The sequence below is a fragment of the Rhagoletis zephyria genome, unplaced genomic scaffold (genome assembly GCF_001687245.7).
Source record: "Rhagoletis zephyria isolate East Lansing unplaced genomic scaffold, Rhagoletis_zephyria_1.1 Rzeph_scaffold_01672, whole genome shotgun sequence".
Classification (NCBI taxonomy): domain Eukaryota; kingdom Metazoa; phylum Arthropoda; class Insecta; order Diptera; family Tephritidae; genus Rhagoletis; species Rhagoletis zephyria.
The window spans coordinates 6,201-31,205 of record NW_016158756.1 but is presented as its reverse complement, the minus strand read 5'-3'; the positions used below and the strand labels follow the sequence as shown (position 1 = coordinate 31,205).

The following is a 25,005-nucleotide window of genomic DNA, read 5'->3' as shown; positions in this document are numbered from 1 at the left end:
TATGCATTTGCTCTTAAAATAAGGAAACATGTAGGTTTTTCTCTATTAACAAAATTCAATTTATTTGGTACTTATTCCAAAGCAGTTAATAATAAGATGCTGTTTAACATTCTCAAATAAAAAGGATTGGCGGCGCTCTGTCAAAAATCTTTTATAAATGGTGAACGAACGCTCTACATCTCCAGATGTCACTGGACAATATTTAAAACGTGAAAGTTTTGATGTGAAAACTGGCTGTTAATGTTGTTTGATTTTGTACTTCCTTTGTTTATAAATTCGTTAATTTCTTTCAATGTTAGTAAACCCACGTTTTTATTTATGACAGCGTCAAATTTCTTTACAATATCAAACCTTTCGAGGCTATGCACAGAGGAACTCCTTTTCTCCAATAATTCCATCGATTCCTTTAAGAGCAGTGTTGCCATTTTAGCCGTTTTCCGGCCAGATTTAGCCGGTTGCGATAGCAAACAGCCGGAGGAATTTCGATTTAGCCGGCAGCCGATTTGTTAGCTGTTTTGCAGAAAAAAATTAGCCGTTTTTAGCCGATTTTGCTATTTGCCTTGTTTTCTAAATTTCAAATATGTATACTTTTTATTTATTTTTTGATTAAGCGACCCAAAATCTGTTAGAAATTGCTACTAGCCTTATCGTGGAGAAAATTTTCATGTCAGGCAGGGTTGTATGAAATTGGGCCGAGTCGATTATTCTTATTTTAAACGAAGAAGGGATTTTCTTAATAAAATGTTTGTTATAAATGTCTTAATTTTAAGTGTGAAGTTTTAAAAGAAAGAAAATAAGAAATTATTTCACTGTAAAGACACTTAAGATGCGTTTGTGTTTGGATATAGTGCCAACAAACAATAAATATTACATGTAGATATTGTCTTCCAAGATAGCGCATATTCAATTCTGCCTAAATTACAAAACATCATTTTTGCCCACTCCCAAAGGTTTAAGGTAAGGGAAAATTTGATATTTTCAAGCACTATGTACACATATGTATTTTTTTAAACAAACTTTTTTGCTGAGAACTTATTTAAATTCAAAAACCGAATGCCAACTTGAATTAAAGGAACCAACACTGAAGTGAGTCAAAATGAAAATAAAGGAGCACAAATTTCTATCTAAAGCAAAACTCTCTGGGAATAATACGAGACATCTGCCGGTCATATGACCGGTCATCTAAATGGGAGATCTGCAGTCTTTTGGCATCATATTTTACATCAGAATTGAAGGGATTTCTGAAAAATCTGACCAGTTCTTGTGTGTAACTGTGATTTTTCATCCCTTGTCAACGTATGGCCTCGGTTGATGCTAACTTAAGGTCATTGTTTTACTGCCTTAAAATTGAAGGGACATTTTTTCAGCGTTTTTTATGTGTATTGGTTTCTATTTAAGTGTATTGAGAATTGGTCAGTCTGAAAAGGCCTTGTAGGGAAGACAATAGGCTTGTTCGTCGAAAATCACTCAAAATATCAGATAGTAAGAAAAAATGCTCCCAAATTCTCTCTCATGTAGAGAAACTTGCAATTTTCTGTACGAACGCAAGTTTGCAAGTTTTTCTGCCAGATAGTGTCCACGGTTGCATCTCAAACAAAAGAAATTTGTATAGAATTTTTAAAATTCTTTCAGAGGGGCAAAAAACAGGATCTACGTGTACACATCTTGTCAGTCCGACTTTCTCCAAAATACGTTTCAATTTCTTTGTCAGGTTTACTATATCGACTCTGGTTGAGATTGCTTTCCGATTAAGAATACAGTTTTTTTTGCCAAGTACCTTTCAAATCATTGGAATTAACTAAATTAATTAAGTAAACAAGTATTGACTTACATTTTTCATTTTAAAATCGCTCCAGTTTGTAAATTTTTAAATTTAACGAACTTGTTTATTCAAATTATCGTCGACAAAAAATCCAACCATGTGCCACAATCATATGTTTTTCCTAATTGCAAATTCTTCCTGGCAAAATTTTTTCCGGCTCGAATTTGTAACTTCTCTCCAAGAAATAGTATTTTTACTCGTGATTTATTTAAATAAAACATGTGAAATTTAGTTGAAACATTTTAGCCGTTTTTAGCCGGTTTTATTTGCCAATTTAGCCGGTTCGTCCAAAAAGTTCTGGCAACACTGTTTAAGAGCATATTATTGGTTTCTAATACTTTAATTGCCCCAGCCAAAGAACAAAGGTTTGTCCGAATGTATGATAATTTGAAAATTCCGATTTGATTTTTACACTAGAAAATAATGCTTTTGATGTCTTAATGGCTTCTGCATCTGCGTTATTAAAACTGTCCACAACCGCCTTTACTTCGCTGAAATTTTCCGCGTGATATTTTACCGCTTCGAGCCATGTAACCCATCGTGTTGTGCACGGAATAGGTGGAAAAGGCAAATCAGGGTTTATTTATTTAAATTTAAGTTATCGAGAAGGTGCCTATAAGTAAAATAATTGCAATGACTGGAATATTAATACTTTAGTCCAGTAATATCCAACCGGTAGCTCGCGGGCGCCTGGTAGCTCGCGACCTAAATTTTAGGCGCCCGCAAACAAGAAAATGAACAGAATATTTTGTATTGAATTGAAAAGTTTAACAATGGGAAGCATTTTTGGTACATAAGTAGGCTTTTATTTTTGAATTTTCACGAACTCATTCACTTCTTATCTTTCTATGCTAGACATGACAGAATCTCTGTTTCAGGATTTTCAAAACAAAAAAAGCGTAATCTCAGCAATAAAATAGTGTCGTTATCGATGACTTACCAAACGATATTCATGGCCAAATAAAAAGCGAGTTCAAGAAATGTGACTAGGTTTCCTTACAAATGGATGAGTCGACCGATGTTTCAGACTCTCCGCAATTATTAGTGTTCACCAGAGTGGTATTTTTTGAATTTTCTGCTAAGGAGGCACTGTTAGTCAATCTGACTTTGGAAACTCGTACTCGTGGGCAAGATATATATGTATATATATTAAGTAGTGAAAAAGAAGGAAATTCTGATTGCAAAAACACTCAACCTTGACAATGTTAAGAGCACGATCGTTCGTATCGTGAATTTGATTTGCGGATGACCGTTAAAGCATCGGCAATTCAAAGCCTTGCTCGATGATTTTGAGAATGAATTTGGTGACATATTCTACCACTGAAGTAAGCCGGCTGAGTCAAGGTAAAGTGCTCTCAATATTCGTAGCTTTGATGACAGAAATAAAGATTTTCCTGAAATCCAAAGGCAGCATTTTTAAGTGATGTGACTGCAAAACTAAGTGATTTCAATACAACATTGCAATCTCGAAATCGATGTATGGATAGAGCAGTTGACAAAGAAAAACTTTCAACATTTCCGGACGTTTACTCTTCTGGAACAGGCTTTTTCACAACTAATGGTTATAAAAAACAAATACCGAAACGTACTGACTGACGAGCATGTCAAAAATAACATGATTTTAGCCTGCACAACTGTGCAATATAAACCAGATTTTAAGAAGTTATCTGAAAATATGAAGATTCAAGCATCATATTAAGTTTATTGGGCATGTGCTGCGAGTCGTACGATTTGAAATCGGTGCGATTTGCAAACTATTTTTGATTATTTTTAGGGAAAGTAATAAAAATTTCAAATGAAAACGGCGAGAAACACATAACTTACGTCATATCTATCGATTCAGTGCCAAATTTTGCCGTTTTGTTAATCAATCTCCGAAGAAGGTTTTGCAGATCGCATCGATCTCAAATCGTTCCCATTACCATTCCCATATGTTTACAATAAAATTAATGTTCTTCATTAAAATATTATGCACTGTTATTAATTTAACTTAATGTATAAACTTTAATAATAAATAAATATTTTAAAAGGATCAGTTAGTAGAATATATACATTGAATATAAGAACAGTGAAACGAGTTAACGCAGTTAAGATTCAAGTTAAGCTAGCGGTGCCCGCGTATTATAGCGAGAGTTTCAAAGTAGCCCTTTGTCCAAGTTCTGTTGGACACCACTGTTTTAGTCCTTTAATGATAATAATAATAGATTGGCGCTTACGCATTTGGTAGTGTTTGGCCGAGCTTCTCCTCCGACTTGCGGCGTGCGCCTTGATGTTGTAACGCAAATCGCAGGGACCTACCCTTTTACGCCGACTCCGAACGGCGATTGTATTTTTATGAGAAGCTGTTTTTCATGGCAGAAATACACTCGGTGATTTGCCATTTCCTGCCGAGGGACGACCGCTGTTAAGAAAAAACATTTTTTCTATATTTTTTTTGGGATGTTGCTTTGACCAGGGCTTGAACCCAGGTGCTGCGGAGTGGAAGCGCGCACTGCATACCACTACGCCACATCGGCCGACAACCGACTTTAATCATTTACCTTGACAAATACAGCTTTATTGTTTGCAATTAAATTATTGACTTCCGGAAACTGCATCCTTACAAATTCTGCGACACGGTGGAAGTCGTGGGCTAAACAGGTTACGTGGATCATCGTCTGGTACAATGAGTTTATGCTTTTAGTCAATAGCGGATAGCATATACGGCGCGGCATCCATTAGTACCACCAGTATTTTGTTATATTGGATGCCTCGACAAGGAATATATGTACACATTGAAGAATATATTTAGTAGAATTAATAGGAAATGTTTAATACCATGCTGCTGGAGTTACAAACGTCTATTTCTTCCATATTAAATAAATAACTTTTAGTTATTTCCTCTGCGCTCAAAACACCAAATATAAAGTTTGCGACCATTCGGGAGTTGCTGTCGGTAGTTTCATCTATTGCCACCCATATATAAGAATCTGTGGCTATTTTTCTCATTTCATCTATACATTGCTTATACAGTAGAGGCACGCAATTTTGGCGTTAAACGCTTTCACTTGGAAGTGTATAATTTAGGTGTTTTAGAAAAAAATCCGTAAGGCTTGGATAAGATATCTTTTTAAGGGGTACATAAGTCTCTAAAAGTGCCTTTGTCAAGTCCGTCGCTGCCATGTCTTTTACACTATTGTCCTTAAATTCAGTAATTTTTAAGAAGCGCATTTCTTGCGGTTTTTTTCAGCAGATAGGTGCTTCTGTGTAGCCAAATGTTGCTTGACCTTAAAGAGTTTATCCGCGTTAACTTGGCAATTGCAAAATACAAAATAAAACTGAATTGTCTGTACGAAAGACATCTTTGTGCTCTCGCACCACCTTTAACGAAAATTCTTTGTCGTCGTTTTTTGCTTAGGCATTTTTATTCAACTGGTTCTCGCGCAACAGCGCGATCGGTATACATACGTAGGTTGAAGAGTTGGCATTGAAATAGAAAACTTAAAAGATAAAGGCGAATTCATATAAGGTGGTGCTACCGGAGCTGCTGATTTCAAGGCGAATTTTGGACTACCGCTACCACCTTATATAAATTTGCCTAGGAGAAGATTTTAAATTTCAAAACAAGGTGGTTCAAACATATTATATGCATTTACGCGCATTATATCCATATACGTACGAAATATGCCAATGCATGTAAATATCTGCTCTAGTAATAATATTCCGAAATATCCCGAGATCCCGGGATTACCAATTTAAGATCCTGAAATCCCGGGATTCACAAAATCGTCCGGGATGGGATGCTTTAATCCCGAGGCATTTTAGCAGTCCCGAGATTTCGGGATGTAAAAATTCTTACCCCGGGATCGCGAGATTTTTCCGGATTTCGACTTCATCACAACTTTTGCATTTAACAGTAGGTTCGCCTTTTTCAAACCACACAGATTCATTGTCACCAAATTTAGTCTTCGGGAGCATAATGCCCCTTAGTAAGAGAGTATGTAATTTGACGCTTAAATATTTTTATTCTAAAATATCTACATAACTTGTAAAAAACATTTACTCATATTTGCAGATATCCTTTCCCAAAAAAGGCCAACAAACTAAAATGAAGAACAACTCTGCCACGCTGTAAAAGCGTGTGGTGTTTTTTCAGTTTGTACCAGATTTTTCGTTATTACACAATTCTTGCACAAAATATTTGAACAAGTACAGTTATTGAGGCAGGTCCTGAAATTCACTTCCAAGAGCAAATGGCTCAAGTTCACTATAAATTAATGTTTACTTTCTAACCGAATCTACATGTGTATGTATGTAATTGAATCGCCTAAGAATAGCTTTACATATAAAAAGATTATCCTCATTTTCGAGCTTAACTCCCTAATCTGTAATTAGAAAAGGAGGTTAGACATACAAAAATTATAATTATAAAATCATCCCAGATTAAACCGATAACTTTTTGGTGTCCTACCTTGTTTTATCGATCATACTTGCGAAGAAGTCAAATGTAAAGTAAAAAAAAATTGACGCTAGCAAGGAAGAGAGGTTTGTAAATGTATTTTTAATAAAATATTAAGTTAAAATATATTTAAATAGCATAATATATGTAGCGGAATAAAGTGACCACGGTGGCACAGAGAAGAAGCTTAACTTTTCCTCGAGTTGTTGGAATAACAAGCGCAACCAATTTGACAGCTAACGAGCTTTTATTGAGATTATATTTATATGTAAAACAGTGTTTGCATTGTTCAACGTTGCTTTCAACATTTGCATTCAACTCAACGCAGGGTTGCTCGAAAAAAAAGTTGAATGGCTAAATGTTGGCTGGCGACCAACTTTGTTGAAAGCGATTAGTTGAAAGGCCATTCAACTAAAAGTTGAATGCAAATATGAATGGCGAATATTGTGATATTTTTAGGTATTCAACTTTTTTTTCGTGCAACCCTGTGGTGAGTTCAACGCAGGCGTTGAGCGCAAAGTTGAACAATGCAAACACACTTTAAGCGCACTTTTATGCTTTGCCGTACGCATATGTTTACACATCAAGTACCACATGAGTACCTAGTACTCACACCTTTTTTTTCATTTAATCACTTATTTCGTATTTTTGCAGTCCAACACTTCCTAAATCTTTAGGGCAGGTCATAGTTTGAAAACTTACTAATTTTCCCCACAAAATGACTGCAAATAGTCCGGAATGATTACGTNGGAATAAAGTGACCACGGTGGCACAGAGAAGAAGCTTAACTTTTCCTCGAGTTGTTGGAATAACAAGCGCAACCAATTTGACAGCTAACGAGCTTTTATTGAGATTATATTTATATGTAAAACAGTGTTTGCATTGTTCAACGTTGCTTTCAACATTTGCATTCAACTCAACGCAGGGTTGCTCGAAAAAAAAGTTGAATGGCTAAATGTTGGCTGGCGACCAACTTTGTTGAAAGCGATTAGTTGAAAGGCCATTCAACTAAAAGTTGAATGCAAATATGAATGGCGAATATTGTGATATTTTTAGGTATTCAACTTTTTTTTCGTGCAACCCTGTGGTGAGTTCAACGCAGGCGTTGAGCGCAAAGTTGAACAATGCAAACACACTTTAAGCGCACTTTTATGCTTTGCCGTACGCATATGTTTACACATCAAGTACCACATGAGTACCTAGTACTCACACCTTTTTTTTCATTTAATCACTTATTTCGTATTTTTGCAGTCCAACACTTCCTAAATCTTTAGGGCAGGTCATAGTTTGAAAACTTACTAATTTTCCCCACAAAATGACTGCAAATAGTCCGGAATGATTACGTTACATACATATTATTGCTAAATTACGAAACATCTTTAACCCTTTCGGTACATCTTTTCAAATTCGGGCTTTAAAAAGCCATTTTTTTTATTAAATGATCCTTAATACATAATATAATAACATTCAATTTAATTTCTTTCCAAAATGCATCCATATGGCATCATTTGTACTAACTGGTGTAAAAAATATGCAAAGATTTTTTAAAATGGTATTTTATTTTATTCAAATCAAATTCAATAACACCACAAAAATTTAANTGGAATAACAAGCGCAACCAATTTGACAGCTAACGAGCTTTTATTGAGATTATATTTATATGTAAAACAGTGTTTGCATTGTTCAACGTTGCTTTCAACATTTGCATTCAACTCAACGCAGGGTTGCTCGAAAAAAAAGTTGAATGGCTAAATGTTGGCTGGCGACCAACTTTGTTGAAAGCGATTAGTTGAAAGGCCATTCAACTAAAAGTTGAATGCAAATATGAATGGCGAATATTGTGATATTTTTAGGTATTCAACTTTTTTTTCGTGCAACCCTGTGGTGAGTTCAACGCAGGCGTTGAGCGCAAAGTTGAACAATGCAAACACACTTTAAGCGCACTTTTATGCTTTGCCGTACGCATATGTTTACACATCAAGTACCACATGAGTACCTAGTACTCACACCTTTTTTTTCATTTAATCACTTATTTCGTATTTTTGCAGTCCAACACTTCCTAAATCTTTAGGGCAGGTCATAGTTTGAAAACTTACTAATTTTCCCCACAAAATGACTGCAAATAGTCCGGAATGATTACGTTACATACATATTATTGCTAAATTACGAAACATCTTTAACCCTTTCGGTACATCTTTTCAAATTCGGGCTTTAAAAAGCCATTTTTTTTATTAAATGATCCTTAATACATAATATAATAACATTCAATTTAATTTCTTTCCAAAATGCATCCATATGGCATCATTTGTACTAACTGGTGTAAAAAATATGCAAAGATTTTTTAAAATGGTATTTTATTTTATTCAAATCAAATTCAATAACACCACAAAAATTTAATAAAATAAGTTGGAACATGCATAGATTTTATAATTAATTTCAAAAATTTACCAGTTGCAATTTCATAGTACAAACATATCGTTATTTGCTGGTGCGGATTTTAGTTCCTTCAAATATTATTGATGTCATATGGCATCATACACATTTTAAAAATATACCACGCGTTTGTTACTACTTTTTTAAATTAAATTACAAGTTCTAGCAATATTTGACACTATTTTGGAGACTATAGCATATTTATTTGTTTTTAATTTATTGGGTTATTTGGTAAAATATAGTATTTTAATGTAGACCTTTCTAAGCAGAAGAAAATCGATATTTTAGTAAAGTTTTAAAATTTTAATTTTTCATCTACTAAGGATACAAATAAAAACACCGTATTAAAATATAGTTTATAAAACTTCGCATTACAGCGTTGTATATGAAAATATAATTTCATATAAGCTCAGTTAAATCTGTGAGTATTCAAAAAAGCATGGCGCAATTTGGCATCAAAATAGCGAAAGGGTTAATTGGCTCTACTGATGTATGTATATGAAATTTTGAGTTGTGTCGTAATAGGAGGACCGTCGATATTTGTTAGCGCCAATCTATTATTATTATTAGTCTAATTTTACTTTTATTTTCTTATCAAATTTTGCAAAAAATTTGTTGTATAGCTAATAGCCATTGACGTTAAAAAATATTGTAAGAAAATGGAATTCAGCTTTTAAAGACCGCCAACTCTGATAAGTAACTAACAAAATATAATTTTTATCAGTTTTTTCATGCTCGCACCTAAGCCCTTTAATGTGTCTGACAAGATGAAAGAACCATCGAAACTGTCTGGCAAGTGAGGAAACATCTTTTGATAGCTCCCCTAGCGACATATATAGAAATCAGCTTTAATACCATAACGAAAGTATAAGTACAATTTATCATAGTTTAAGGGTGTCTGGCACAGGGTAGGAACCCTGGTAATTGTCTGGCAATGAACGACGTAGATTCTAAGAGCATTACGATTAAAATATATAAAAACTGACCTTTATACTATAACGAATTTGAGGTGCTATTTTATACACCTTTACAACCTGATACCTGCCAAAGCCACCACTATCCAAATTTCATAGTCTGTGTACGTTATTACCTTTGGTAGGTACGTTCATAGAGAAGCTTTCAGCCTTTATAAAATAACGAAGGTCTAGCCGTCGCGGGCTCTTGCTCTATTAGTACTTACTATGGCTGTGCGATTATTCGATTACTCGAGCAAGTTGGTTAATCAGTTATTCGGTAAAGATTTTGGTTACTCAAAACGATGATTAAACGAGTTACTTGAAATACGGTTACTCAAAAAAATTAATTTTGCTCGTTAAAAGAGTTTGCTTTGGAAAATGCTTATTTTCTTTTTTACATTCTGTGTATGAAAAAAATATTTCATTTTACTTTTTGAAAACAGAAACGCTGTTTTCAAAGCAGACCTGTTAAATAATGATTAATGATCATTGTTCAAGTGAGTGACTAGGGCACGCACCCCACTTTAACCATTTGTATTTATTGAATTAGGTAGACTTAATTATATCTATGAAATGGAACTTTACTCGTCTCCTAATAATTACCTCGCAACTTGAACACACCTATTAGCCAACCGGGAGGTTGGCAACGCGTGCGCTACTCGCTCACTTGAACGATCGCCAGCTGTCAAAAACACATATTTTACACTCAAAATTTTTCACATCGACATCCGAGCGGTCGCATAGTCCTTTTTTGTAAAGTTAAACAATCTCTTTGAACTCTGTTTAAAATAAATTGAAGTATATTCTTATCCGCGAACCAAGTGCATTTGTTTTATCGCTCGGGAGCTAGTATCGGTTTCGTTATTAAATTCGGTGCTAATATTATTCAAAATAGTACACCAAGTTTTGTGTAAAACGTGAGTGAAGCAGTCCCCACCTAGGTTCATGGTCGCAGTGGCTACCGAGTCATCCTCGCAGTGCCCTCAACGGTGCTATAGAGCCTACCCACAAAACTCCACCATCACGACCGCCCCCCCATCGCCGCCGTCAGGGTCTGCCACCAAAGTCGAGCCGCAGTAAGCGCACCCGCTCGCACCCCCACAAGGCCAGGAGCATAGCAGCAACCCCCAGAGATTCGCCGCTCCACCGCCCACAACTAACGCAGGTACCCACGCCCTATATTTTCGAACAAAGTGAAAATAACTGCGAGTGTTTACTTGCTCTCTCATTTTTTTCCACACATAAATTTTGATATATGAGCGCGCATACATATATGCACACACACAAACGTTCACCTCAATATTAAATAGTTAAAAGTTAATAAACTCCCCAAATATCAGCTTATCTCAAACCCCTCATAAAATATTAATATATACTTATATATACATATATACATTACATATATGCACATATAACAAAAGTGCGGTACGGTGATTGATTTTTTTTGCTCAAGCGGGCACAGTGGTACGAACACATATTTCGAAGCGACAAATTGTTCTATTACTTCTCGTGTTGCGAACACTATATTGCGGTCGTTTTATTTATCATAACTGATCAACTCACTTCCTTTTTCTCTTGATTTAACAAATGCTTGGTGCCCCTCAAATAGATAAATCAAAAAGCCCAAAGATGAGTGACGATGAAAAAACCCAAGGTACTTCCACGGGGTCCCAACGCTCAACGCATACAAGTGGAAAGTCAACCACGAAGAAATCCAAGCAATCGTTCGCTTCTATTAAATTTATATCAGGAACAGATCATTTCATGGACTACTGTACTCGTTTGAAGTCCACCCCAATCCAAGGCAAGTCTAAAAATTAAAGACAATAACGGCGATAACTTTTGGAATCGGGTCCAAATCTCTTACGATACGGTCTTAGAAACCGAGAATCAGGATCTCCCAGAAGATTTCAAGTCAGCCACGTACAATAAATACGGGTCTTGTCTTATAATGTATGAAGACACAAAAGCCCAGATAGGTGACCAACTTCTGTTACTCAAACAACCGAGTGATCCCATTCCCCATGCCGGTACATCACAACACAAAGATGAAACAGGCTTCAGCTTAAAAGTCCCTCCTTGCGACACTGAGGTATTTTACGGGGGTTATGAACAATGGCCGTCCTTCCGTGACATGTTCACCGCGGTCTACATGAACCCCCCGAAACTCACAAAAGCTCAGAAATTGTACCACCTCCTGTAAGTAAGATAAAATGCAAGGCAAAGCCGGCCAAATAGTCAAACAATTCCCGTTAAGTGATGACAACTTCGAATTGGCATGGGAAGCCCAAAGAGCGCGATATGAAAATCGCAGAGTCTTGGTAGATAACCAAATAAAACCCCTAATGAATTTGAAACCAACTCAAGTTGAAAATAGCGAGGATATACAGAGATTACAATCTTCTGTAAATAATTGCCTGCAAATCCTCGCTACCCAGCAAGTTTCGACAGAGAGTTTGAACCCCATCCTCATCTATCTGGTCACCTCCATACTTCCGGAGAACACAGTAACTCTGTGGGAACAATCTCCAGAAAAGGCCTCCCCAACTGGTCCCAGATGAAGCAGTTTCTGACTACTCGCTATGAGGTGGTAGAAAGAGTAAATCAATGGCGCCCAGCCAAGGTTAAATCGATCCCCCCGCATACAAGCTACCCCACACAAAACCCGTACGCATTTAAGAGCAATAATTCCCATGACACTCACAATAAATCCCATTCAAAGATCCAATCTCATATGACGGAGCAGCGCACAATGTATTTATGTCCATTATGCAAAACCTCCCAGCATCCCATTTATAGCTGCTCTCGCTTCAAAATACTGTCAATTCAGGATCGGAAAAAATTTGCGACAGATAATCACATGTACTTAAACTACTTATCTCAATCGCATTTAATTAAAGATTGCAGAAGCCCTCACAATTGTGCTCATTGCCAAGAACGGCACAACTCATCACTCCATGATGACGCACTCTCAAAAAATTCATCAACACCCCGAGTGCATAGGGCCTCATCTCAAGTGGAAACTACCACCTCCACCAATGTGAGCCTCCAAACTCCTCAGACTCCGGAAGAACGAGACGAGCAACCCTCGTGTTCCAATAAGTCCCAGGTACAATGTTTCTACTCTGAAAATGCAAAAAAAATACTACTCCCGACGGCAATCGTCTCCGTTGAACACAGAGGTGAACTCCTCAAACTAAGAACCCTCATTGATCAGGGGTCAGAACGGAGCTTCATCTCCTCCACAGCGCAACTCAAATTGAGACTACCATGTCGAACCTCCAATTTCGAAATCTCAGGAATGGACGGAAGGGTAGTCCAAACCTCGAAAAAACTATGCTCTCTGGTTCTAGTCTCAAACGATTTGACCACACGGATCAAAGCAAAAGCAATCGTCCTCCCACAGCTAACAAAATTGCTACCCAAGTTCCAACCAACTCAAGAACAACGGGAAAAATGGTTTCATCTCACCCTAGCAGACGCAAATTGCCACTCCCCATCCCATTGACTTAGTCATAGGCAGCGACCTGATCCCATAAATCGTTCTAGAAGGGGTTGAAAAACTCTCCAAAAACCTATTAGCACAGAACACCATATTTTGGTGGATCCTTAATGGTCAAGTCCCAACTCAAATAAGCTCGTTTTCGAAGCAAGTAGAAGAAGTCTCAAATGAGAATCTCAATTCCCAACTTCGAAAATTTTGGGAACTTGAAGAAATCCCCACTCCCAAATCTCTCAATTCTGAGGACTGAGTATGTGAAAATTTTTATATATCCACCACATCACGTACATCTGACGGTCGTTACGAAGTGCGACTCCCATTTAAGCACAGTTTCCCAGACCAACTCGCCTTGGGTTAATCTCGCATCCCAGCTCTCCAGCCATTTCTCAGCATGGAGAAAAATCTTCTCAAAAAAGGCGAGCTAAAATCCTAGTACGACCAAGTCCTCGAGGAAAATATAACACTAGGTCATATGAAAGAAACAACTTCCTATGAGAAATCCTCAGGAAACAAATACTTGTCATTATATTTACCTTACCACGCGGTTGTAAAACCTGAAAAAAGAACGACAAAGGTTAATGCACCGAAAAAATCAACTTCCGGTAACTCGTTAAACGATGTCCTCTACACCGGGCCAACCCTCCAACCCGTTGTGATGCTATTAAACATCAAATGGCGCACGTACCAATTTGTCTTTAATGGCGATGTAGAAAAAATGTACCGCCAAATACTATTACATGATGAGGACCAAGATTACCAGAGAATCATATTTCGCTCCTCCCCAAAAGGTCCAATGCAAGATTTCAAACTAAAAACCGTTACGCTCGGTCTCAACTTATCTCGCAATACGCACCCTGCACGAACTCTAAAGATATAAAAGACACACTCATGCTGGCGTCCCCAATACTAATGAGCGAAACATATGTAGACGACATACTTTCGGGTGGGCACTCTATTCTCTCAGCCTCTGAATCCCTTTTTCAAGTCAGACAAGCTCTTCTGTTGGCAGGCTTCCCCCTCAAGAAAATCACGGCCAACCATCCTGACATTCTCAAAACCGTTCCCATCGCCGACGTGCTCGATTCACAGTTTCTCAAATTCGAAAAGCCAAGTACGACGAAAACGCTGGGGATCCAATGGAATGCCATAAAAGATGCGTTTTCATATACCGTTGAATCCATCCCAGTAACCACATCGAGCACGAAGCGACAACTCCTCTCCTCTGTCGCCAAACTTTATGACTCCGCAGGATGGCTAGCGCCGATAACGATTCAAGCCAAAATTCTCGTGCAGGGGCTATGGCTTGATGGAACCGACTGGGATGAACAGGTAATACCCATACGTCTCGTCAAGTGGACGCAGTTCGCAAACAACATAAAAGCTATAACAGCAATCCAAATTCCTAGTTGGGTCAACTACTCTCCAAGCCAACCTATCGAGCTGCATGGTTTTTGCGACGCGTCGGAGAAGTCATATTGCGCCAATATTTACGTTAGAGCGATACGATGAGAAAACATAGCTCTCCACCTCCTAGTCTCTAAAGGCAAAGTGGCGCCCCTAAAACGCACCAGCTTACTACGTCTCGAACTATGTGGAGCCCTTCTCCTAGCCAAATTAGTGTCTGTCGTCCAATCCCAGCTCAATCTCCACCCGCAAGCTTTGATTTTGTGTGTCTGGCTCCGAAATTGTGCTCTCATGGTTATAAAAGCCACCCCATACCTGGAAAACCTTAGAACCGACTCGAACCGTGCAAACAATCGACCTGTTCGGAAATGCCACTTGGCAGCATGTACGAACTCACGATAATCCCGCCGACATGGGCACAAGAGGATGTAAACCTCTCGACTTGGCAGCCTCCTCACTGTGGTGGAAGGGTCCGGAATGACCCTTCCCCCCGTAATCTTGGCCGAAAGCTTCACGATGCACAACCATCAGTCCACCCGAAGTACGCCGAATTGAATCTTTACATACCACCGAAGAAGAACCCGACATTCTGTATCGTTTCTCCTCCTTCCCACGCGCACTCCGGGTTTTGACTCACGTTTTGCCACTCATACGAACTCTGAAGACCCGAACAAGCCACATTTTAGCTCACTCTTTACCTTTTGCGCACGACGACTTCCGAAACACTAAACTCCAGCTCATCGCGTTACACCTATTTCTGAACAAAGATGGACTTCTACGTATAAACGGTCGACTGGCACACTCAACGCTATGCTACAATGAACGTCACTCCATCATTATTCCCGAGAAATCCCGATATGCGGCACTCTTTTTGCGCTTCCTGCATGAACTACTCTTGCACGCCGAAATGCGCCTTATGCAGCAGGCGATCAGACAGGAGCTTTATATCTCTCGGCTCAAGCCACTCATAAAAAAGTGAATTTTTCAATGCAAACCCTGCACTGTCCACAAACAGCAAATGCGCTCGCAAATAATGGCAGCCTTGTCGCCCTCACAACGCACCTTCGTTCCGCCCTTCACCACAACGGGTGTTGATTTTGCTGGCCCCTTCCAGGTGAAGGCCTTCATGCTAAGATCGCCCACCCTCGTGAAAGGCTACGTGGCCGTTTTTGTATGCTTCACGACAAAAGTGGTTCACCTTGAGTTGTGCTCGAATTTAACTTCAGAGGCCTTTCTGACCGCATTCGCTCGCTTTGTTGGACGGTGGGGATATCCTGCCACTATGTGTGACAACGGAAAAACCTTTGTCGGTGCCAAAAGAGCCACTGAGAAGGAGTTCGTCGCCTTCTCGAAATAAAAGTACCGGGAAATTGTCAAAAAATATACCGCTCAAGGAATAGGGGGGAAATTTATTCCCCCCAGCGCCCCTCATATGGACGGTTTATGGGAATCCGCAGTCAAAAGCTTTAAAATGCATCTCAAGAAGAGTGCCGGATCTCATAAATTCACTCTCGAAGAGTTTACTACCCTATTAATCAGAATAGAAACCGTGTTAAACTCACGAGCGATCCCTCCCCTGTCTCAGGACCCCTCAGATTTTACCGCACACACCCCCGGACATTTCCTTAAGGGAGCCCCCCAGTTGTCTCTTCCTGAATCGAACCATGAAAACTTATCTCTATTCAATCGGTGGGGAAAGGTCAAAGTTCTACACCATCAGTTTAGCCGACGATGGAAAGAGGACTATCTTAAAGACCTTTACAAACGGTACCGATGGAAAGACACCCATATTGAGCCGAAAGTCGGTGAGTGCGTCCTCGTCAACGACGATATGCTCCCGCCCACTGAGAGGTGCCTCGGACGCATCGGAAGGACACGGCCCGGCACCGACGGCCACATTCGTGTTGTCGAGGTAGGCAACAAAACCGGAATTCTCACACGGCCGATAGTGAAACCTCACCGGCCGAACTTCAACTTAGTCCCAGTGCGACCGATTAACCCTACACCACTATCGTTATTCGTTACTTATACCACAAACTACTTTCTCCGTAAGTGTGTCTCTCCTCCAATCACCATACTCGCCTTTTCCTCAAAATAACAATTATATACTTCTCTATCTTATTACCCACGATACTCGATATACGTCCCACTAAAATGATATATATACAACTATTTACAGACGTGAATGGATTCAGCACCCACACCAGCACTAAGAACATCACTTCGCTCGCAGATGTTTGTGGCCGCTGGCAACCGCCGGGAGCGCCCAAGCCTCGACTATCAGAAGTGCCGAGTTTTCGCATGGCACCACGCGCTACGAACATGCGCGCTCTTTAAAAGGATGTATCCAGCGCAGCGGTACTTGTTAGCGCGGGCCCATAACTACTGCACCAACTGTCTAGCACTGTCGCACGCTACCAGCGAATGCACATCCCAGGTCACGTGCAGGATCTGTGCGCTGCCGCACTAGACGATGCTTCATCGGGCCCGCCGCCACCGCAGCCACATCGCCGTATCGCCGCGCCTCCACCTCAAACACCTCTGACGCCTGCATCCCGCTCAAATGCTCGCGATCGTCGCAAAGCACCCACCCAGGCCGCTACCCATCTCTACAACCCGACTGCAACCACCATTCCGCAACCACGCACCGTCAAACGTTCTTCAACAGGGCTCCATACCGCTGCATATTGAGAAAGGATGGCAAATCGGTTTATAAATGAGGCCATTAGAGCGCTAGAGCAGTTGAATATGGCACTGCCATCTAGCGCGCCTAGGCGGGGCAGGATATTCAAGTGAGTGACTAGCGCACGCACCGCACTTTAACCTTTTGTAATTATTGAGTTAGGTAGACTGAATTATATCTATGAAATGGAACTTTACTCGTCTCCTAATAATTACCTCGCAACGTGAACACACCTATCAGCCAACCGGGTGGTTGGCATCGCGTGCGCTACTCGCTCACTTGAACGATCGCCAGCTGTCAAAAACACATATTTTACACACAAAATTTCTCACATCGACATCCGAGCAGTCGCATAGTCCTTTTTTGTAAAGTTAAACAATTTCTTTGAACTCTATTTAAAATAAATTGAAATATATTCTTATCCACGAACCAAGTGCGTTTGTTTTATCGCTCGGGAGCTAGTATCGGTTTCGTTAGAAAATGCGGTGCTGACATTAATCAGTTTTGTGTAAAACGTGAGTGGAGCAGTCCCCACCTACGTTCATCGCCGCAGTGATCACGTCAGGGCGACCGAGTCATCCTCGCAGTGCCCTTAACGGTGCTATAGAGCCACCCACACAACTCCACCATCTCGACCGCCCCCATCGCCGCCGTCAGGGCCTGCCACCAAAGTCGAGCCGCAATAAGCGCACCCGTTCACACCCCCACAAGGCCAGGAGCATAGTAGCAACACCCAGACAGTCGCCGCTCCGCCGCCCACAACTAACGCGGGTACCCACGCCCTGCGAATCATAATGATTTTGAATTAAAGCATGTTTTTCTTGGGTAACCATTTAATGATTAAATACGATTATTTGCACCTTTTTAATGATTAATCATTAACTACTTTCAAAAAAATTTAATTAATTAATTTTGATTACATAACTAAATATTTTGTTATTTTTGCTTATTTTCAATTATTTATGAAATTTATTATTACATGATTAATATAATTATTTGATTATATTCAATTATTTTTGATTTTATTTAATTGAATCATTGATATTGTTTTATGATTATTTTGAATTGTTTTTGATTTTTTTAATTATACGATTAATATAATATTTGATTATTATTATTTTTTGTTTCAACTTGTGAATAATAATTTGTATAATGCTCGGGAATGTAATTTCTGTGGTTAATGCTGTAGTGTGAACCAGTGATGGGCAAAATTGTATTTACTAAGTATTAAATACTAAGTACAAAAGTATTTAGGTATTTTGTGTTGTTGTAAATACCAAAGTACTATTTACTTAGGTATTTAGGAGCTGCTAAATACCCAAGTACTATTTACTTAGGTATTTAGGCGCTGCTAAATACCCAAGTAAACAATACTTAGGTATTTAGGAGCTGGTAAATACCCATGTAAAAAATATTTAGGTATTTAGGAGCTATTAGATATTAAAGTAAGAAATACTTGAGTATTTAGGAGCTGCTATATGCCAAAGTACAAAAGACGAAAGTATTTAGTAGACGCTAAATACTCTGTACCAAAGTCCCCATGTACCTTGGGGATGCAAAATACTTTCACTAAAGTACCAAGGTACTTAGACCCATAGACTAAATACCTCGGTACTTTACTTTACTTTCAAACTAAATACTGTATAATTTAGGAGAACTCTAGAGAATTAACACCTCACCTTACACTCACCTCAACTTACTTTACCACAACTCACTTCACCTCTCCTCAAATCAACTCACCACATACAAACTCACCGCACGTTCTACTGCTACACCAAAATCCACCAAATCTTTACTCACCATAGTTGAACTCATCACACCCGTTCTCACCACACCTCACCTAAACTCACCACACCTCAATTTGAGAAATGTTTCGGGATTTGAGAGATTCTTCAGACTAAATCAGGATTTTCAAGACTATTTCGGGGTTTTCGGGACTATTTTGGGATTTTCGAAGCTATTTAGTAATTTTTAGGGATTTAGGATTTGAGATTTTCGGGATTCTCGGAACTAATATGGGGATTTTCGAGACGACTTTCACAATATTTAGGGATTTTTGGAACTATTTTCGGGAAATTTGGACTTTTGGGATTCTTGNCGGGTTTTTCGAGACGACTTTCACAATATTTAGGGATTTTTGGAACTAGTTTCGGGATTTTTGGGACTTTCTGGATTCTCGGAATTAATAGCGGGATTTTCGCGAGAATTTTGAGATTCTCGGGCATTTTGGGACTCCTGGACAATTTCTGGACTAATTTCAAGTTTTTAGGACTTTCGGAACTGTTTCGGGATTTTTGGGCTTTCGGGATTCTCGGAACTAATATCGGGATTTTTGGGACTTTCGGCAGTATTTTGCAATTCTCGGGAGTAATTTCGAAATTTTTGGGACTCCGGGACTATTTTTCGATTTTTGGGACTTATATCGGCCTTTGGGCACGGTGGGCAGGAAGCGAAGATAGGTTGCATAAAAATGTCGACAAAATCTGAAAGCAGGGTTGTATTTGTTGATATCTTAAGGTTAAGAATCCGCTTAAATTGAAATCCTAGCTGCTCCTGTTTTAAAGATATCCACATTTTATATACTTCTGATAGGATATATTTGGAAGGCGTACTTCTCGATAATTAGAGCATATTTATACGAAAAGAAATCTCATACAAATCTGTTCCCCTTTTCTAACTCACAAAAGGGATCAAATCAATGTGAAACATTTTAATTTTTTCCTACCGAAAGAATAATTGATCGAGATTTATTGGGCGCTACCGGTATACAACTTAGATAAAACACCACAATTACCTTTTTCTGTAGCGTGAACTTTCTCATTACAAACACTTTCAATATCGCAATATATGTATGTATGTATACAATATTGTATGCTATATAATACGGTAGTAATTTTTTATTAAAGGTTTGTTGCTATAAGCAAGTAGCGCAGGCAAGTCGCACTGCGCTTGTGCAAGAAATAAAAATGCTCTAACTTAGGCCAACGGTACTCCGCATAATAAGTAAATAAATTCAAAGCTTGTATGGGGACTATTTCCAGATTTTTGGGGCTTATTTCGGATTTACGGGGTTTTCGGGATTCTTGAGAATAATTTCGGGACTGTTGGGACCTTCAGGGCTATTTAGGGTTTTTTGGGACTAATTTCGGATTTTTGGGACTCTCGGGACTAGTTCGGGATTATCTGGAGTAATTTAGGTATTTTTGGGACTTTCGGCACTATTTCCAGATTTTTGGGAATAATTTAGGATTTTTGGAACTTTCGGGTCTTTTTCGGAATTTTTGGGACTAATTTAGGAACTTTGGGACTTACGGAACTATTTCAGGATGTTTGGTATTTTCGGGACTATTTCGTAATTCGCTGAACTGATTTTGCTATTTTGGGACTAATTTCGGGACTTTTGGAGCTTTAGGGAGTATATCGATTTTTTTGGGACTTTTGGAATTTTGAGACTTTCGGGACCATTTCGGGGGTTTCAGGAGTACTACGGGATTTTTGGGATAATTTCGAATTGTTGGGGCTATTCCTCCATTTTTGGGAATAATTTAGGAATTTTGGACTTATTTCGGATTTTTGGAACTTTCGGGACTATTTCGGGATTCTTTAGGGAGTAATTTAGGTATTTTTGGGACATTCGAGCTATTTCCAGATTTTTTGGACTTATTTTAGATTTTTAGAACTTTCGGGTCTTTTTTGGGACTTTCGGGAGTATTTCGGAATTTTTGCGGCTTTCGAAACTATTTCGCGCTTATAATGACGAATTTCAGGACTTTCGGGACTATTTTGAGTCTCGGAACTAATTTTGGGAATTTCGGGGTTCTTGGGACTAGTTTCGGAATTTTTGAGACTACCTCAGAGTTTTTGGGTCTATTTTTAGTGTTTTGGGACATTTGAGGCCGTTTGGGGATTTTTGGGACTAATTTCGGATTTTTGGGACTTTCGGGACTATTTTTTGATTTTTGAGACTTTCGGGGCCATTTGGGACTAATTTAGGAACTTTAAGACTTTCGAAACTATTTCATAAAGTCCCAAAATTCCCGAAACTAGCCCCAGGGATCCCGGAAGTCCCAAAAGCTCCAAAGTAGTTTTGAAAATATCTAAATCCAGGCAGTCCCAAAAATCCGAAATTATTCCCAAAAACTCTAAAATAATCCCGAAAGTCCCGAAATCAGTTCCGAGAATCCCGAAATAGTCCCAAAAGTTCCAAAAAGTCCAAAATTCCCAAAAGTCCGGAAATTACTCCCGAAAATCCCGAAATAGACCCGAAAGTTTCAAAAATCCAAAATAAGTCCCAAAAATCTTTAAATAGTCTCGAAAGTCCCAAAAATACCTAAATTACTCCCGATAATCCCGAAATAGTCCCAAGAGTCCCAAAATCCCTAAATAGCCTTGAAAGTCCCAACAGTCCCGAAATTAGTTCCAAGAATACCGCAATAGTTCCGACAGTTACAAAAATCCGAAATAAGTCCCAAAAATCCCTAAATAGTTCTCAAAGTCCCAAAATTCCAAAAATGGAGAAATAGTCCCGAAGGTCCCAAAGATCCGAAATTAGTTCAAAAACCCGAAATACTCCTGAAAACCTCGAAATGGTCCCGAAAGTCTAAAAAATCCAAAAGAAATCCCAAAAAAATCGATATACTCCCGAAAGCCCCAAAAGTCCCAAAATTAGTCCCAAAAATCCCGAAATCATTTCCGAGAATTACGAAATAGTCGCAAAAATCCTGAAATAGTCCCGAAAGTCTCAAAGTGCCTAAATTAGTCCCAAAAATCTCGAAATGGTTCCGCAAGTTACAAATATCCAAAAATGGTTCTGAAAGTCCCAAAAATCCCGAAAAACTCCCTAAAATCTGAAATTATTCCCAAAATTCTGGAATGAGTTCCGAAAGTGCCAAAAATCCCGAAATTACTCTCGAAAGTAAATTCATTTTACTTGAATATTTACTCATCTCCAAATACTAAGTATTTGTGTATTTAGTACCCAAAGTGGTACTTTAAGTACAAAAGTATTTAGGTGTGCCCATCACTGGTGTGAACTATATATAAGAAATTAGCAAATTAAAAGTTCATGTTAAACACCGCACAGTGTAGATATTGACAAAATTTTATATCTCGAAAACAAAAACATCTAGCGAAATAGATTTAACAGCATTTTAAAGCCTTTGAGATAGAAAATCGAGGAAAAATTATTTCGTTGGATAAAAAAAAGTTGCCTTCACCTTTCAAATCACCATCAAATTAGGGGGTTCTCATTTGATTTCATTTTTTTACCTGAAAACAGTATGAGGTAAACTTTTTAAAAAGTTTTAAACAGATATTTTTGGTGTTCTTGCATCAACGAATTTCACAGACTAATAGTGTTTTTACGCTAATTTTTATTACATAACAAAGACTCAAGAGTGTTACATATATGTTTCAGCTCGTACAGACACCCCTTTATAGAGGTCGAAACTTTTTATTATACATATCCTCACTTTTAGTATCCTCCAAAGTTTGGTTCCCCTAAATTTCCTCTTTTACTTTCGCGTTTAATGAGTTAATACTAACTTATAAAAATTTGCTTGCCGAACACAGCTTCATCTATTTGGAAAAATAATCACATAATTGGATATAATCAAATGATTAAAAACAATCAATTAATTAAAACTAATCAAATAATACAAAAAAAATGGCAATTAGTCATTATTATTTTTGATAATTACAATTAATAATTAATTATAATGGCTGGGTTATATAAGAAAATTAAAATAATTATTAAAATTAAATTAAAAATGCGAAAAAATAATGATTACTAATCGTAATGAAAATTTAACAGCTCTGTTTCAAAGTATCAAGGAACTTCAATTGCTTTATATGTTAAGAGTACTTCGAAATACTGATTACTCATTTTAATCATAATGTTGATTAATCATAAAGCAAATTACTCAAACATTTTTGTAGCTGAACTTTTGAGTAATTTCCAATTAATCGAATGATTGAGTTATTTACGTTATGATTAATTAAAATATTGAATAATCAATTAATCGCACAGCCCTAGTCCATACGTAATTAAAAAGTTAAAATGAAATCAAGTGTTTAACGGTGCAAACGGGAAGTAAGGTGCAAACGGCTGATTTTTAAAAACCATTTTCATTTTTACCTTAATGTCAATGCATTTTTTAACACAAATGTATATATATCCCTCTTACTTAGGTATCATAACAATAAAATGGTGAACTATGACTCACAAGAAGGATTTTCTGTTATATCTACTACTGTAGCTGATACTACTGTGGACGATGATCTACACATTTTCTCTGAAAAATATTTCATTGGCATAGGAAAGAAATTTAACAGTGATTTGCAAATGGAAAGTAAAGCCAACGGCCATTATACGGAAAAGCCACTGCGATTTGCATTGAAACCACAGCAATCACCTTATTTAGTATCTCCAACGTCTAGTATTTTGACATTAGAAGTAGTGCATTTTCATCATGCAGGCAACTATACTTGTGCCCCTTCGAATGCGAAATCAGTCAGTATTACTGTACATGTCTTGCGAGGTAAGTAAGATCGAAATTATAAAAGACAAACTTTGTCGGCAAATTATTTATCTGATAATCTACTTGCCCCTCTATATGCCGCTGTGGGAGATTTGATAGATCTAGTAAGATATTGGGCCGTATGAATAAAAACTAAATAATTGCTTTTTGTTAAAATTTCAGACGTTTTACTCGATTTATTCAAATAAATTTAAATAAAAAGTCTGATAATATAACGATGAGTTCATGATCAATTTGAATTTTATGTTGTTATTGTTGTTTGTACTAGGCTATAATGATCAAATAGGCTCATGTGCAAGAAAATACTTTCTTCACTTTGCTGCCCGACGTTTCGCCAACCTCCTTGGCATCTTCTGGGGCGTTTTCTTTATTAAATATCGACAAGAAACAAATATAAGGAGGTTATTATTATAATATAATTTGTTGATATGTACACGAAACAATTGTACACACAAAAACAAGGAACAAATTTTGTATTTAATCAGGGACAATTAGCAATTTTAACCTCATACCGGACTTTAAACACTTTTGTGAAAACATTGAAAAACTTACATTTGAAAAATAAACTACTAAACTACACTTAACATTTAAACTTTAAAACTTTTAAGCAGCGTTCATACCATCACCCTGCGGTACATTTGTCTTTTCTTGCACATGAGCCTATTTGATCATTATAGCCTAGTACAACCAACAATAACAACATAAAAAGTCTGATATTTTGAGAAAAAGCAATGGCTTGGATTTTATTCATACGGCCCATTATTATACCCGAGCGCACTTGTGCACAAGGGTATTATAACTTTGTTCACATAACGGTTGTTTGTAACAGGCAAAACGAATCGAGATAGATATAGACAAATGTANTATTATACCCGAGCGCACTTGTGCACAAGGGTATTATAACTTTGTTCACATAACGGTTGTTTGTAACAGGAAAAACGAATCGAGGTAGATATAGACAAATGTATACATGAATGATCTGAATGAAGAGAGAAATCGTTTAAGCGGTGACTGTCTGTCCGTCCGAACGTCCGTCCGTCTGTCCGTCTGTGCACACGGTAACTCGAGTAAAAATTGAGATATCTTAACGAACCTTGGTACGTGTACTTCTCTTGGACGCAGGACCGATAGTATTGAAAATAGGCAAAATCGGACAATAACCACGCCTACCTCCCATATAACGGTAATTTTCAGAAATACGAAAACTGCGATATTTTAGTAACTACTG

General features: G+C 38.0%; 1 protein-coding gene across 1 annotated transcript in view; it reads left to right on the top strand.

Annotated features, from left to right (window-relative positions):
- Positions 1–23,785, top strand: part of LOC108364787 (uncharacterized) — a 99,052-nt gene extending 75,267 nt beyond the window's left edge. Inside the window, exon 3 of the mRNA XM_017618631.1 lies at positions 23,428–23,785. Coding sequence (XP_017474120.1) covers positions 23,428–23,785 — 358 coding nt within the window. The remainder of the gene's footprint in view (positions 1–23,427) is intronic.
- The last annotated feature ends 1,220 nt before the right edge of the window (positions 23,786–25,005 follow it).